General features: G+C 39.5%; 2 protein-coding genes across 3 annotated transcripts in view; both read left to right on the top strand.

Annotated features, from left to right (window-relative positions):
- Nucleotides 1-1,239, top strand: part of TMEFF1 (transmembrane protein with EGF like and two follistatin like domains 1) — a 112,616-nt gene extending 111,377 nt beyond the window's left edge. Inside the window, exon 10 of one of the 2 annotated variants that reach the window (XM_086895629.1) lies at nucleotides 8-1,239. In XM_086895629.1, coding sequence (XP_086751755.1) covers nucleotides 8-92 — 85 coding nt within the window. In that variant the 3' untranslated portion in view covers nucleotides 93-1,239. The remainder of the gene's footprint in view (nucleotides 1-7) is intronic. The other variant, XM_086895635.1, reaches the window with a different exon arrangement.
- CAVIN4 (caveolae associated protein 4) lies at nucleotides 1,177-16,395 on the top strand. The gene is made up of 2 exons (XM_023921734.2): nucleotides 1,177-2,161; nucleotides 14,286-16,395. Exons 1-2 carry the CDS (start codon nucleotides 1,751-1,753, stop codon nucleotides 14,943-14,945), a joined length of 1,071 nt encoding a protein of 356 aa, XP_023777502.2. The 5' UTR covers nucleotides 1,177-1,750; the 3' UTR covers nucleotides 14,946-16,395.
- Nucleotides 16,396-17,237: the final 842 nt, after the last annotated feature.

The following is a 17,237-nucleotide window of genomic DNA, read 5'->3' as shown; positions in this document are numbered from 1 at the left end:
TTAACAGAAAATGCCCTAAAAACAATAGAGGACGTCGGCAGAAGCAAAACCTAGGCCATTTTACTTCAGATACATCATCCAGAATGGTTTAACTTAGTGCTTTTTATACCTACATTGACCATGTGATGTACATTTTTATTATATCTTTTTTTAAAGAATGAAAATATTTATTTCAGAGGCCTTATTTTTGAACATTTTTAGTGTAACAATGTTGGTCTGTATTCTGAAAGCATCAGCTCTAACAGCTATGGACTGTTTTAGTATCTTTACTTTTATGTTTTTGAATACAGTAGTTCATTTTCTGTATCTGTATCACATGGTTATATAATAGACTTGTGCTTTATCCATGGAATGTAATATTTTTGGGAACACAGATTTATTCCAACAATGGTTGTAGACTTAAAAAAAGCCCCAACAAACCAACAAAATAAGTCCACATTACCTAACAAACAAGGCATGAACTAAAGGTAAAAATGTTTACAGCTTACTTTTCTTATGAGGAACTAGAAAACACTGTGTTTAAATACCGTAGATATTTAAATGTTTTTGGAAGTTAGTAACTGATTTTTTAGACACTGCCTATCGCATGAACTGTGAAGCTGTGTGCTGTGTGTAGTTGTAACATATTTATAAAATGTGTGGGCTGGGTCTAAGCACTGCCATCTTCATAAATAATTCCAACAATTTATTTTTAAAGATAAAAATTATAAATTTCATAATTTGGGAAGTTACCTGGCAGAACAGATGGCACAGGTCCAAAAGAAGTAGGTCTTAGTAGTTTTAGGTATTGTAAAAATTGGTGTTAAATAATTGAACACAAATAATTGGAATAAAGCCTACTTTATCACTGTTAAAACTGTTTTAATACTTCTTAAACTTTTTTAAAGAAAATACATGTTTTAACACCTACAATACAGATTGTATAGTGTTTGTGATTAAAATAAAAAAGAAATAAAAATGAATTAATTACTAGTGCTCTTGTACAGAGTATTTTCAAGAGCTAAAGAAGTCCATCCAAATTAGTCTGCTGGTCATAGTTATATTAATAGACTGTTAGTTGTTGTTTGAAAGATCCCAAGATAAAGTGTGAATAGGATGTGTTCGGCTGTTTTAACATGTAGTGTAGGCTTTCAGAATTTTGCATGTAGGATTTATTAATTTGTTCAATAAAAAAAAAAAAAAAAAGCTTTCAACATTTTGAACTGGAAAAGCATGTCACAATACAACGTTTTCACTATATTGCCTCTGGTTTAGTGTGTTTATTTGTTACCCCACGGGGTAATTGCAGCACGTTGAAGACCTGAAGTTGTTTTTGCTGGAAAAGAAACAACCGTGCTAATTTTCCTGACCGCTTTTTGAATTCCCTCAGAGGAAAGCACTCCAGTAACACGAAAACAAAAGTAGATCTTTAAAAATATGCAAGTTTGCTTAATTAGCAAGTTACTTAACTTTCCTGGATTAACACTAATAACTTCATCGGTACAGAAGCGTGACCCTTTAAACGTATGTTCCTTTCCAGATATTGCTTCCTAATTTTAGGGGTTTCATGTTGCTGAAAGTATCTGAGCAATCATGTGTGGATATTTTGTAGTCAGAAGTATTTGACCAAGCTCCAGGAGTGGCGTTTCACGCCCTACTTTGAGCATCGCCGGAGCCAGCTGTCACCCTGGCTCCCTGCAACAGCGCCAGAGTCGTTCTGGCAGGATCACCGAAACTTCGCCTCCCTCCAACCTGGCTGAAGGCAGGCAAAATGGATCGCCGCGAAATCACCTCGGAGGCTGACAAAACACACCAAAATCGCCTCTCCAGCGTCATCGAGGAGGAAGAGGAGCAAGATGCAGCTTACACAATTGTGACAGTCCTGGACAAAGTGGCCAACATTGTCGACAGCGTGCAGGCGAGCCAGAAAAGGATAGAGGAGAAGCATAGGGAGATGGAAAATGCCATCAAGACCATCCAGATTGACATTTTAAAGCTTGCCCAGGCTCATGGCAATACAGGCTTCACGGTGAACAAGTTACTGGCGAAAACCCGCAAAGTCAGCTCCACCATGAAGGAGGTGCGGGCGCGCGTGGAGAGGCAGAGCACCAGCGTGCGGAAGGTGGAAGCAAAACAAGAGGAGATGCTGAGAAAAAACAAATTCCGGGTCGTGATCTATCAGGTAACCATGAACCTAATTTCTTGTGGTACTGTCACTTTGCTACCTCCTTGGTGACTTCTGGTAGGTGCTGGTTAACAAAGCAAAAGGTGCGGTCTGTCCAACATAGGAGTTATTTTACGCTTTTTTTAACACTGATCTGTGCTCCCCAATGCCTTTCAGCATGAACCCACTGGCAGCAGCACACAGGGTCTATTATTAGTGTGGGTAGGCTTCTGAGCCAGTCGTGTAAGATTAACTGCAGATCAGCAAGGACTATTTGCTGCCTCTCTGAAAGGTAATATGAGGCAGGCCCTGTAAATCTTGTCATACAAACCATGCCTGACATTCATCTCTGTTATTTTTTTCACCGTATTAGGTAGAAGTGCAAATAGCAAACATGTTTTCAGGCTCTCTGAAACACAGGCTTTCTTCTAACACTAATTTCAAAACATGACTGGTTTAACTTGCAGCATATGCCCATGCTTTCATACTGCTGACAAACTGAGAGTTTTTTGATTGTCTCACTGTATAGCAGCATATGTACAAGCTAAAGCTCAGACCCACTAACCCTTCATGGTAACAAATGAGTATTTGCATGCTCTGCCTTGGAAATGGTTTAACATAGCACTGTTCTTTCACAGTGGGCAAGGAAATCACACAGTTTCTTTCTCTGACCTTATTCTAGGTTGTCCATTGTACTTCAAAATAATTGCATTTGAAGAGAAGTTTCATGAAACAGCAAGGCCTCACTTGCACCCATACAAACAGTGCAGACAGTTCTGGGGTCTTGTCAGTGAGGGCTGTGAAACACATTTGTTTAATGGTCTGATCCTGCCTTTGCTGGAACTTCCCAGCTTCCCAGATCAGTAGAGAGTGCTTTATCTTTCACCAGGAGCATAGTTGCTCCTTTTTTATCAGCAAGTCACCAAAGCTTCTTTCGAGCGAGTTGTATTCCTCATTAGGTGTTCTTGAAAATACCACCCATCATGAGTAACACAATGCACCCTCATCACTCAGCTTTACACCCTGGTCTTGCATCTGTTTATACATAAATAACATCATTTGCAATGAATGGAGCTGTGTGTTTCACTGAGTTTATTCACCACCGTGTACAGCTGACAAATGCCTCTTTATAACCCCGTTTTCTTAAACAGTTCATTTTCCACTACTGGAAAAAAATAGCTGAAAAAAGGGAAAAAGCTGAAGGTAGGGAATACTACCTGTTTAATGTTATGTTAGTACCATATACAGCCAAATTGAGCCTCCCAGATTTTCTGACTGAATGACTTACTATGATTGTTTAGTAGAAAATACATACCAAATCTGTTCTATTATTACCATTGTTGCAACCTGCATCATCATCATGGAATAGAAAACAGGCACTTTCACTTTTTGCTTGCAAATAACTTCCCAGCTAAAGGTAATAAATACTACTTTGTGACTTCCCTGGTTAATGGCATAATGTCGTTTCATTGATGGGCCTTCACTTTAATGACTGCAGCAGAATCAATGCTTTGAAAATATTTGTTCTTAAAACAGTATTCATTGCATGTTGTAAATTTTTCTGCTAGCAAGACATGAGCTGTTGTTTATTTAAAAATATAGTAAAATATGTTCAAAATTGATTTACCTGCAGATGTAAAGAACAGACATTGATATTTTCAGATATTTCATACAAAAGGTTGCTCTCACAATGTGTACTTTCTCTAAGAAAGAGACACTTCACCTTCAGTAGAAGTTTATGGTCTCTGCTGGTTTCGTTGGACAAGAATGGCCTGCACCCTGTTCTGTGTGTTTAATTGTTAGGTGGTTCTTTTCAGGAAGGGAAACAGCATTTTTTGTTGTCCTTCTGGCTTCCTCTGCCTACAGTGGCTTAGAACTGTCAGTGAGAATATGAGTGACTCCCTCCTTAACTTCCATCCCTTTTGTAAGGTAGATTGAACAACATTTTCCCCCCTTGCACAGAGTAGATATGTGGATCCCCCTAGGATCCACCATTTATCACCTTTCTGGAGAGGGATAACTGCAGCACTGCATGAAACCTGGAATGCTCTAGGTAGGCAAGAGTGCGCTGTAACTTCCAGGCACATTTATGAGAGTCTCTTTCAAACAAGCGCAGTGATTTTCACACTGCTGATTTACACCAGGGTAGGCACAGTGCTGCAGTGCCAAGACCTGAATGACTGGAGCTTGGCTAGGATGAGTGGGAGTCTGTTATTAGCTACGGAACCAGCGTACTCCCTGTGCTATAGGTTACAAATGGATATAACCAGGTTGTTTACTCTGTGGCTGTGATTGACGGCTCTTCTCTAGTGAGGTTTTTTTTCTAATGAACCGTTTGGAACATTGTGGTGGGGCCAATGACCCATGTGCTGCTGGCATGGAATCCTTACACGGGTGAGCACATGTGGGTTTTAGTTTTAACTTTTGCCAGAGCAGCAGCTATAAAGAAAAAGGAAACACCAATTAAATACTAAAGATTTTCTTTCAAGTGGATAGCTTTGATCTTATCATTGATGGAGGGAGTAGTCAGGTTGAAAAGGATCATTGACTGAAGGAGATTGTCCCAAGAGATATCAGCAATGATGAAAGGAGTTGGTGATATCCTCACATTAAAAAAAGACAAAGTGATCATCCTTGAGCAGAATGATCAGGGAATTGAGAGCATTCATTTTTAGAAGGCCATGTGGTTGAGGAAAAGATTTGGTAGCAGGCAGCTCTCCTCCCTAGGCTGACTGCATGATTAAAAATGCCAGGTTACTTCAGACTTAGTGAAGTCTTTGACCCTGGAGTGCTATGTGCCCTGAGACTATAGCAGGGAATAAAAAGGATGTTGTAGGTTGTACAGGTCACTGCTCATTTCTGTTCAGGTTAGTCTGAATAACCAGCTGTAAGAGCTATCATTTCTCTGAAGTCAAAGAGCATTTAACAGTTTAAAACATTCTGACTAAATTATTCAGAAATTAAAGGGGATTTTTATTTTTCACCCTGAATGAACTTGTTTCAGGTGCTTTTCTGCATGTTCTGCAAGTCCCTATTTAAATGAAACTGTTCAGGCACCAGAAAGTCCATGTTACTGTTACTGGGCTTTTGTCTATCATTACTTCACCTAAGCACCATAAATGAGTAACTACTTCCTATGAAGGGATAAGTGCATTTGTTTCACTCACTGCTGTCTGACATTTAAAATTAGTAGACTTGGCATAAACCAAGTAAGATTATGGCTTGACTGACCTACACAGTAGGGTTACAACTGATCTGTTTGCCCTGTGGTTGCTCCACTGACCACCCTGGGAGAGGCTCACAGAAGTGGCCTTGCGTATGCCATTGGTGTTACGCAAAAATAAGTTAAAATGTGTCTTCTCTTACCCACTGACATTCTGTGGTTATGATGACTAGGACAGTAAGAATGGTGAGATCAAGACAGGGATAATAATCCAAATAAATATGGAAAATCTGAGGTGGGAGCAACTTCATCTGAAGTGGCAGGAGAAATCAGGATGTCAGGAACTCAGGAGTTTGCCATTAATTTGGTGCCATTTGGGCATAAGAATGGCAGGCTCAAAAATGGCCCTGCAGAACAAAATCCTTAGTAGCATGGAGTTAAATAACTCACCCAGAGCAGCCTGTGCTAGGTGGCTCATATTTGCTCATTTTTTTGTTTTGCAGAAACATGGGAGGTCTTATTCTTTCTCATATTTATGTACCTGGTATCTTCTCTCATAACAGATAATCTGGAAAAACAACAGGTGGCAGTGCATTGTGTTGAAATGTGAAGTGGAGCTTGCAATTGGTTTCTGAAAGTGTGTTTCTAAGGCTGTCTTTTTCAACTGTGTAATATCTCCTTGAAAATCTTGGTGCAGAAAAGGTGTGATATTAATAAAATGTGCTCAAAATTAGAAGCTGTCAGTTCATAGAAAAAAATATAGACAAGAAACCAAATTACTTTTACAGCTGGAATAATGTTAATTTTAGTGTACATGGGGCTAATTCCTGTAATTTTAGCTCTGATCTGAAACTATAAATGGATGTCTCCAGTCCTGGAGATGACAGGGTCTGGACAAAACTGCCTTCTAGAACTCATGGGAAGAGAAGAAACCTAAATTTTTATTAAAGGATAGCCTGAAAACTTAATGGGGAAAAAAATGGTGTGAATTAACTGACTACCTCCAACAGCAGAACACTGGTCTCAGCAGCCCAGTCACACAGGGCCTTTGTTGGAGTCTTGTGGCAGAAACCTTATAAATATTTTTACAGCTGGGATAGGTAATTGCCTTGCTGAGAATTCAGAGAATAAAACAAACCCAATGATTGTGTCAGAGAGTGCCACGAGAGCCCTTTGTTTGGACTGTCAAGCCCAGTGCTCCAGTTCAAAGTGCAGAGCTGGCCCTGTGCTATGCAGCAGCCACTCATGGAGAAGCTATCAATCAGCTAAAGAAAAGCTGTGTTTCTAGTGACATGTTTGCAAGGAATGAGGAGGAAGGAAAATTTTAAAAAAATAATAAAACAACCCAGATGTTGGGCTGTTTCTGTGTTCCTAAAATGAAATAGCTAACATATTTCACAGGACTTTTTTCATACCAGATTACAAACTGGACTCAACATCTTTGGATCTGGTGCCCCCAGACCCATTCCTTTGGGATGATTCTCACAGGGGGACTGTCCTCAGAGCTGCCATTGATTTTTCTCCACCTATTAGCACTGAGTGGAGGAAACAGCTGATCTTAGTTTACATTTGCACTGGATGCAGCTGTTCAGGGCTTCCCTTGGGGTTGCCCTGCAAGTCAGCAGAGGAGTGCAGTTACAACATGAGCCTCCTGTGTTCGTGCCTCTTCTCCATGGTCCTAGAGGCTGCTCAGAATTGTCACCAGGACCTGTGGCTGGCTGCTGTGGGCACATGCATATCTTAGAATGGAATCATAGAATCACTTAGGTTGGAAAAGACCTCTTGAGATTATCAAATCTAGCTGTTCAGCAAAACTCTTCATTCCTGAGGCACAGATTTGGGAATGGACTTGACTGGGGACATGCAGTTGGGATTTATATTCTCAGCACTATGGAAGATAGCTGAACCTTTCAATTATTCCTTTAGTGCAGGAATAAAGTTGATCAAAACAGCACAGGAACAGCTATGTGAAGTCACAAACAGGAAATTTAGGATCTGGGACAGGACTCTTCTCACCAGGCATTAATTAGACATCAGTAACACAGATGTTTGTACATTTGGCCTGTATACTCCTTTCAAGTGAGCGGAGAGAAGTGTGTGGAACCTGATTCTCCCAAACGTTCCTACAGTACAAGAATCTGCCTTCCCCCTGTAGTTAAAACGTTGTCCACAAATAAGTTCATATGGAGACACATCTGCTTGGGCAGACAAGTTCAGCAGCTCCTGGTAACTGGCTTTCACTTGTACTTGAGAACTCTTCCCTGCTCTAGCTGACTTGTAGGAGCACTCACCATGTGATGGAAGAATGAATTAATCAAAACATTACCAAATATATTTTTTTGTCTTATCACACCTTGTGATATTTTTCCCCCTTCACTTACAAGGGGCTTCCAGAAAATTTGAAAATGAGAAATTTCACCAGTTTGTTGCAAGCCTGCAAACTGACCTGCAGACTTCATTCCCTGGTCTAGTTCCATAAAGCAGTAGCAGAGCAGAGAAAGTGTGAAGCTTTTGTTTTCCCCTGAAGCTGCAGTCATCCTTTTTATGCAGCATGTGGTAGCCTGGAGCCAAGGGCTTCTCCACTGCTGTGGTGTAACTGGGAGCTGGCTGCTCATTGACTGCTGCAAGCCACAGACAACGATTATGGGAGAATGAGGTCCTTTGTAGTCATTGCATGCTGGTGGTTGAATTAATGAATTTCTGTCAGAATTTTAATAAAAGGAATGTGTAGTAGGCTTCACAAAAGAGAAGTTAGGGGAGCTGACTGTTCTGACCAGGCTGGTTTTCCATTGTGTAAAAATAATTCTAAATGCAGCAATAGCACTTAGCCATAAAGTCTTATATGCTGAAGTGTTTACCTGATAAAATTTCTTAGGTGGCCTTTTAAAATAATCCTGTTTCTCTCTCATCTGAGTGGTTTTTTGGCCTGCTGTCAGAGATTCTGAAATGACATATTTGCAGAAGAAATGAGGGGATCACTTGAGATTTATAAAGCTTCACTCTTAACTGTTAGAATATGAGTAAAAGTATTGGATGATTTGTAATTGGTTATTCATCAGCGGTTTCTTGTAGATTTAGAGCACAATTTCAAGATGTTTTCCTGATTCACCTTGGCTACCAGTCTGAATAACAAATCCTTCATCCAACATGCAAATTTCTAAGATTTGTTTAAAATGTTGTGGCAGTGCAGTTTCCTGCCCGTAAGCCGCCCATCACTTGCACCACCAGTTGTCATAGACACAGCAGCAGTGCCAGAGCAGGCACTGGGCAGCCTTTGACCATTTTGCTGCTTCGTGCTCTGCTTCAGAATTGTCAGGTGATCACCAGTGAGTCCCATCTGTGCTTATGTTAATCATCACCTGCACTTTCCATGTCATACACCCCAAGGCTGAAAGATCATTTGCTGTGACCTTTTCCCTGTGCAACACAATGACTCCAAGTTATTTCATCAGTCTCTCCTCCCTTCTTATGCTGTGAGCAGTTTCTTTAGGACTCATTTTGAGTCTTCATTTTATATATACAATGCATATTTATATATATATATATGTGTGTGTTTTTAGATATATTAAAATGAATTATTTATTTGGTCATTTGATTTTCTGAGGTTTTTTTTTATTTTAAAATCCTTGTTCTGCTAAAGTGTTGATTGAAATTAGGTAATAGTTGAGAGATAATAACTGCTACATTTATTGAAGCTCTTTAGAGTTTCCAAGCTATTTGGAAAGAGAACACAAAACCAGTTTGTAGCACTTCTTGTAAATATTTATGTGTAATACAGTGTATTACCTTTTTTTCTCTCTGACAATTTTGGAAACCCAATATGAGTTTTGAAAAACAAAGCTTTGAATACATATACCAAAAAACAGGAAAGGGCAAGGGATGTAAAGCTCTTGAATTGGCTACATTCATTAAAATATTCCTTTATTTTTTCTTTTCAAATGACATAATAAAATTATGACTGAAACTATCATTAAAAATGCTCATGTACTTAAATAAAGCCTAAGTATTGTTTTACAGTTTTGCTTAGCAAATCAAGTGAACTCTTAATGAAAAACACACATTTTCTTAAGGAAAATAAAAGTACTGCTGCTATTAATTATTGATCCCATCTGTGCTCTCAAAGAGTGGAAATTTAGCTGATAAGGTTGCGAGGGAATCTTTTCAACAACCCTCTTTTCTTTTCCCAGCCTCACAGTCCTTGCTGAAGGCATGACATTCTTCCAGCAGCCCTCTTTGGCTCCCTAGTGCAGCAGTAAGTGAAGGCTGCTTTTAGAGCCAACCTGATCTTTGCCAGGAAACCACGGCTGCAAAATACCTGAGACATTGCTAAACAATTTGCTCTGCCATTTCATCCTTCCTCTTCCCAGAGAAGAGGAGAGCCTGACTGTGCAGGCAGGGCTATCAAGCAGGCACATTCTGAGACAGCCTCTTTTCCCTATTATCTGATCATTGCTGCCTTGAGAGTCTCATAGTGTTGATTAGAGGCACTGCCACATTTAAGATTATTTACCTACTGGTTTTAAGGTTTCAGTGAGGTGGAAAAGTCAGCACGTTTTCCTTTGTGTGGCTGAGGAGCAGGTGCATTAGCCTGCCCTCATAAATGCTTTACTATAGCCTATGGGAAAAAATGCTACTGCTTTGATCCCTTCCTTGTGGTTGGAAGATGCCTGCATTGACTACAAAATGGTCACTGTTCCCTCCCATGGGTGCTGAGCAGCCAGAATTTTGGCAGCTGATGGAAAGTTTGAGCTAAAGGAGGGTTTCAAAAACACAGTCTATGTCCCCTTGAAATTTTTTTAATTGTGAATGAAACTGGAAATGAGAGCAGGGGGTGAAAATGCCAGTGATGGAGTCAGACTTTGTTAGGTTTCAATATTCTCTGGCCCTGGAGCCATCTGTTCAAATCAATGCCATGCTGGCCTCCTCCTGGCCGAGGCTTACTTATACATGTTTACTTCGTATTCAGCCAAGCCCTTAAGAACTCAAAATTCTTTGGCTAGGCATATTTGAGAGGTTAAATACTCAAAAAATAGGAGAAAAACAAAGTACATGTTTAAGATGCTTTCTTAGCAAATTTGCCATGCCAGGAGCTTCACCAGCCACTCCTGAATTGTGCAATTGTTCTGTTATGGTGTTATACCTTTAAGTTTTGTCTGTTAAGGTTTTTTTCCTTAAGTAGTGGATCTAACTACCCTGCAAAGGTCTCCAGGATTTTCCCTTATCATTCAACCAATGCTTTCAGTCCCTCCTTTGTGACCACGAAACCTGAAGTCTTTCTCCTATCAGGCTTCATGTCCTTCCAGCCCCATGAATTTCACCAAAACATTTTGAGTTCCAACACACTATCTAGTCTTACTCCTTTCTCCCCTATCTCCTCCTACACCCATTCATAACACACAACCCCTTTTCTCAGCATCATTGTCCCCTCACAACCTTCATATCTACAAACAAGGTACCTAAGCCATGACGTGCTTGCTTGCAACAGATGTCAGCTTGGTGGGGACAGACAGAATGACTCAAAACCCAGCCAGCTCCACAGAAGAGCACTTATGTCTTTGTGTCAGCACCCAGCTCCATTCTCAAATTGGTGGAAAATGCCCAAATGTTTCTATGTTAGTGGAGGGGCCACGTAAGGGTGAGAAGGTGGGAGATGCATAATGTGATCATGTGTGTTACACTTCTTGTACAAATGGAAGACAACTTCCAAATCAACCACTCACATGACAGATTTGCCAACTTTTTTCTTGGAAGAGAAGGAAAAAATTGTTCCACTTGAAAAGTCTAAGTCTGTTTCCAGTGTGTTGCGTGGTAGATAATTTTAAGGAGATTATGGCCAATGAATATACCAGTACCAGTGTGAGCACCCTCTGCAGGTGCTGCTTCTAGGAGGAGTAATGAAAGGGAAAGAGAATTCCCAGCTTCGACAGATTTGTTTTCTGATTCTGACCTGTGTATGTCTTTGGTGTTTGCCAAGTAGATGGGGCAAGCAGAGTACATGTCCAATGCATTAATCTATATACAGCCTCTATGATTGCATGCCTCCCTCCTCAAAAACCATGTTAAAAATAATTGACTGCTTGGTTTAATATTTTATTGTGAAAGAATCTCCTGTCCTCATTTTAGATCCTCCTTTACCTCCCATGAGTAGTGGTGTGGGTCCATGTTCTTCCTAGCAAAATGCTTAAGTAGATTTTTAACAAAAAGCTTAAAATCAGCAGCATCAATGGCTTAATTCCCTTCTCACCCTTCCCTAAAAAATTGGACTGCCCAGTCCTGCTATTCCCAGTCCTCTCTGCTTTATAGACAAGGAGAAAGCTCTCACCCAATTTAGAGCTTTGTTCTGTGCTGCTGAAATCAGTAGCTGTTTGGCCTTTTGGTTTTAGTGAGCTTATAAAAGAGCTGGTAGCTATACACTTTGACTCTGTTTCCCACCTGGTACTCAAGCTTCTTGTTCCTGCCTGGGGAAGGATGAGCTCCTCTCTTCTCTCTGTCGCACAGACAGATAGCTAGCGATAAGAAGAAATGAGTTAGGAGCAGGAGAGAGAAACAAAGCAGATGAAAAAGCTCACCCACTGAGCCTAAATCACTGGATTTTTATTCTCAAACCTTCCTAACATGCTAGACAGGCTCACTAATACTTTCCACTTCAGCAACATCCAGAAATCTTGAGAGGAGATAGAAACTCACACTAATGTTTTGCCTTGCTACATTTGATTCCGCAAGATGTGTGCAGAGACCAAGGCAAAGAAGAAAATCAAAGATTTGGCAAAATTCATGCTGAGAGTCTGTAGCAGAATGAAAATGTTTCTCAGAATCTGCAGCTCTGGTCTCTGTGTCTCATCTACAAGATCTTCATCTCACATATTCTTGCTCATAACTTTTGATTTTAATGTGTTTAGGAAAGCTAAAGTGCTCTCTTCTGTAGATAACAGACTAAAAGTAAATACAATAAAAATCTGGCAATTGACAAAAAGTACAGACAAATTCTTCCAAAGGAAGACAAATATTGCAGAGAAAATAGTGTCTCTGCCTTCTCTCCTTTTAAAATGTAATTTTCTATGACATGTATGTTCCTCTCCCCATATTTTATTCATCTCTGTATGTACCGAAATTTCAGAATATTCATTCTGGAAATATTTTTGCTACCATTTCAGCTGAAGGAATGGGGTATAATTTAAAAACTTTGAGGAATTGCTATCCAGCTGTGTTTTAGTTAATTTTCAGAAAAAAAGAGATTATGTTTATATGTAGAAGTCTTTATATAATTAATGTTAATTTGCACATGTTAATGAAGATTATTAGCAAAGCATTGTAGTTTTGTTCCTGCTGATTTTGACAGATGAGTTGAACAACATTCTGCTGTAATCAATGTAACATAATTTGTCCCTATTTTTTCTAAGCATTAACAACTATTTTACTGGAGGGTTTTTATTGAAGCCAAGGCAGGATGAGAGTCTCTTAAGTGGGCTTTATCTGTCAAATAGCTCAATGTATGTTATTTTATGTATTGCTAGCACTCAGTAAAATAACATGACTCACTACTAATGAGTCACTGTGGAAAATGACAGACATCTTTTTGGCTGGAAAGAAGTTCACAGCAAAATATTCAGTTAGCCTTAATTGCTATTCATGGGTTCACAGCTTTAATATCTCTCCTATTGTCTACATTAGGATAACACTAAGGGTACAGTCCTGACACTGCCATGCCCCAGAAATCAGCTGCAGTAGTTAGTACTAAAGGGAAACAGCTTAGGAAAGTGTCAGACAGCTGTTTGCACCCCAAAGGGCTGCTCCTCCTGGGACAAGAACACAGGCACCTGCATGGAAAACACTGGTAGGAAAGAAGGGGGTGGCACTGTCCATCTCACACCCCTCCTACAAGTTACAGCTCTTCTCTGCATACACTGCACTTCTAGACAGAAGTGATTCACTGATGCTGACCCACAAATTTGTACTGTTCATGCAGATCAGGGAAAGAGTTTTCTTAGGAGATTCTCCCTGTTCAGATAAATCCTTCACTCCCATCAACTTTTTTCCCTTTTTTTTTGAAGTTTTCCATGTCTTTAAGCTTTGAGCCTCTAGCAATTTTTCTTTGGAGAAGCTGCATGAATTCCTAGGGCTAAGATATCCAGGATAATCACCGTTTCCAAGTATGCTGCTAATACACATTAGATGTGTCATACAAATATATAATTCTGCATGCTCAAACAGGCCACCAAGCTCACCACAGGACACAGAGGTACTTGCTCAGGAATGTCATACATTTTCTGACGGAATGAGTCGAGTTCACCTCAGCAATGGTTCAAGTGCTGAATGAATTGTGTGTTATTGGATTTACCAAATTATATCTCCATGCTTTAGTGATTTGTCCCATAGTGCAGCCAGCACATGTAAATTAATATGTTTGGGTTAATTCCCTTCTGGGCTGCTTGCTAATTCCAAACAGTCAAAAATGCACAATTGTCTTTGTAATAGTAGTAGACTGAAGCTACTCATATGATTGAGGCATTTGCTTGGACAGTGTGACAGTGTAGAGCTGATACAAGCCCAAGAGACTCTTTTGTCTACAGTTTCTGCTTTTATTGGTGAGGAATAATGGACCTAGAACTGATCCAGAGAAGCAGATAAGCTCAACCAAGGAAAAAAAAAAAAAAGCCCTAGACAAGTCTGCTCTGAAAACCATTAGAGTCCAAGACACATAGGACCATTGCATTAACTGATGTCAGGTAGAACCACAGTGTAGAGAAATCTTTAATCAGGCATATAATATCTTTAGAGAACTTGGTAAAGATTTCTTTTGCCATTTGTGTTATGCATAGATTGAGTGCCATGGTACAAGCCTACCTTACTTTCTTACAGTATAATATTTTAGTTAGCACTGATTAACTGCAAGCCAACCAAAAAAAAAAAAAATATGCTTGAACCACCATCTTTTTGAAACACGCTTGCTGGAATGTGACTCTCTGCTTTCATTTACAGGAGGAAACCGAGTGTCCTTCATCTCTCTCTGTTATCAAAGAGATGACAGCGGGTGAAACTATAGAGGACGACTTCTTCCCACCTGATGATCTGTCTTCTGATGAAGAATATTATATTGAAGAAAGCAAAGCAACCAAGTTCAAGAAATCAGGCATGAGGCGCATTGATGACATCAAAAAGGCATTTTCAAGGGAAAATATCCAAAAGACAAGACAAAATTTTGGCAAGAAGGTAAACAGGCTTCAAACTAGGATAGTGACCCCTGAGAGGAGAGAGAGGATCAGGCAGTCAGGAGAGAGACTGAGACAATCTGGGATAAGGATCAAGAAAACCATTTCACAAGCTGCTCCAACAAAGGAGACATTCAAGATCCATAAAAAAAATAAAGAACGAACAGGAGCCGAAGGTCAGGAGGGGATCCAGGAAGCCGGTGTACACATCACGTCTGAGCTCCCAGCAGCAGAGCCCTTCACTGAAGAAATCTCTTACACAGAAGTGATCACTAAGGTAAAGAAGGACAAGAATAGCGCAACAAAAGGTGCTTCCCAGTCAACTGAAATAGGGGTGACTATCCCAGAAGTCGTCCTTAAGCAGGAAAGAAAAGAAGGAGCAGGAGGTGATGACGACGTCCCTTTGCTAGACTTAAAGCAATCAGTATAAGGAGTCAATGAGCACACACACCATACTGTCCTCACTGAGCAAGAGAGAACACAGTATGTACTCACTCAGCTTTAGAAAAACGTGTGAATTTGTGTTGTATCACAAACCCTGTTGGTGTTGTTCTGCCATCCCCACCGGTGTCTGTAGTGTCGTCTTCCTGACAAAAGTCAAGCCATGCAAACTGAATGAAGGGGCTCCCCCTCTGTCTCGGCGTGTGCCGACAGCCATCGCTAACCCAAATGGAACTCACAATGTCAAAGGGAGATGGGAATCTGCTGCATTTCCAAGATTGATTTAGCAGTCACTTTACAGCCTAATCACTCTCATCGTTTCATGTACAACCGTATAAAATTTATTTCCATTATCTTGTATCAACTCATCTAGTCAGAAAACAATAACAAAGCTATTACTTCATCTTAGCAAAAGGAAGAACTGTGGAAAATGTTGTTTAGCTGGACAAATATTACCACTTAAGGGCCCTCACAGAAAAAGCAGGATGAGCATATTCCTGCTTTACCCACAGTATGAAAAAATGTGGCAGGAATTATAGGGTTTTGAGTAAACTGTGTTTTTTCTTAATGGAAAAGATAAACTCCTGAAATGACGACAGGTTATCTCCAAACTTCTGGAATAGGAAGGTTCACTGTAAGTAAGCAATGTGTTTCGTGCATTTATGGAGTAAGAATAAAAAAGAAGACACATTAAATATGGAATAGCAGGATGAAAAGGGAAAGAGGTATTGTTTTTATATTTTGGAAAGATGAGATTGTGAGAAAGGAGATGATATGAAGCAGTAAAAGTGGAATAAAATGAATGCGTAGGTTCTGGATAAATGGAGAGAAAAATCAGAATATTATAACTACAGTTTCCTTGAGATCTTTTAGAAAACTATTATTCTTTACAGAGGATCACAGGGTTTATGAGCATAACTGACCAGACAAGGGAATTGTTTTGTTTTCCACTCTCTGTGTTTTTTCTGAGCTTTGCTGCAATTAAAATCTATTTTACAAAGTCACAGATGTACAGGGCCAATCCATAACCCAATTCTTTTTTTCCTATCATCATCATTATTGACCAGTCACAGCCTCAGGGATTATGAGACAGACACCCTTTGGACTATGGAATGCTGTTTATTTGCAACTCTCAGGAGCCAGTGTCCTGACATCAGATATGTTTGTAAACATGACTGCTACGCTGACATGGGGTGCAGGACTGTATTGCTCTCTTCATTCTTAAATGGAGTTGCCTTTAAAGCACTTATCTAAAGCAATGTTAGTCATTACTATCTGTGTGAAACTTGTACAATATTGCCAAAAGCTGTATAATTGTATTTAATACCTTGGGTTCATTTTAACAGAAGAGCATAACTTGGTTATCTAAATACATTGTTTGACGACTTCCAGCTAATTGTTAATCTATCACTCAAATATAATTAGTTTGATTTCAAGTATTCTGCCTGCCAGTTCTTTCATTTAGATTGGTGTACATCCCACTTGAAGTGAAACAGCTCTAGCAATAGTAACTAGAGAACACTGGTTGGGGAAGGTCAATGCTTTACTATGTCAGTGGCATTTCAAATCAAATTAGTGTTGCCAGACTGGGAGCAGCAACTCCACTGAGTGGAAGGGCAGGACAGAGCAAGAGAAGGAGATGGGTAAAGGAACACATTTCAGTCAATAATAAATTGTTCATCTCCACTCTACTATAATCACATGCAAAAAAGAAAGAGCATTTTACTTGTCAGATATACTGAATGTTTTGTTTGGTGTTCTTTACCAGTGATCAGAAGCCTTTTTGAAGCAAAGTCACTTTATGTTCTTCAGTTCTGTATAGCTATCTTCAGTGAAATACTGTATGATTTTTATGGTTCTTCAGTAATATGGTCTGCATTCAAATTCTGCAAGATTTGGCATTTTTCTAAACTGATAAACAGGGTTTAGTTATTGAAATGAAAATGTTCATGTTCAAATAAGCTATTTCTTTACATTTTTATACAGCAGAACACTATGTGCTAGAACATAATTTGCTATAGATTTTCTTCATATAGCATTTTGCTTGACAAAGAAAAGAAGTGATGCAGTTTCCATGGAACACATGATGTAGCACCAGGTGTAACCTCGATCAAATATATATTATTTTAATATTTACTTCTAGCTTCAGGTGGTCAGAGGATCATTTGTTTCACAGCAAGCAGTGAATTCTTCAGGTGTGCAAAGTATTTCAATGCACATTTTTTATTTTAAATTTGTATCACTGTTACTGATCTGACTTTTACGTGAACCAAGGGTTCAA

The sequence above is a fragment of the Cyanistes caeruleus genome, chromosome 1 (assembly GCF_971803275.1).
Source record: "Cyanistes caeruleus chromosome 1, bCyaCae1.hap1.1, whole genome shotgun sequence".
NCBI classification, from domain to species: Eukaryota; Metazoa; Chordata; class Aves; order Passeriformes; family Paridae; genus Cyanistes; species Cyanistes caeruleus.
This window is presented reverse-complemented; position numbering and strand designations above follow the sequence as displayed.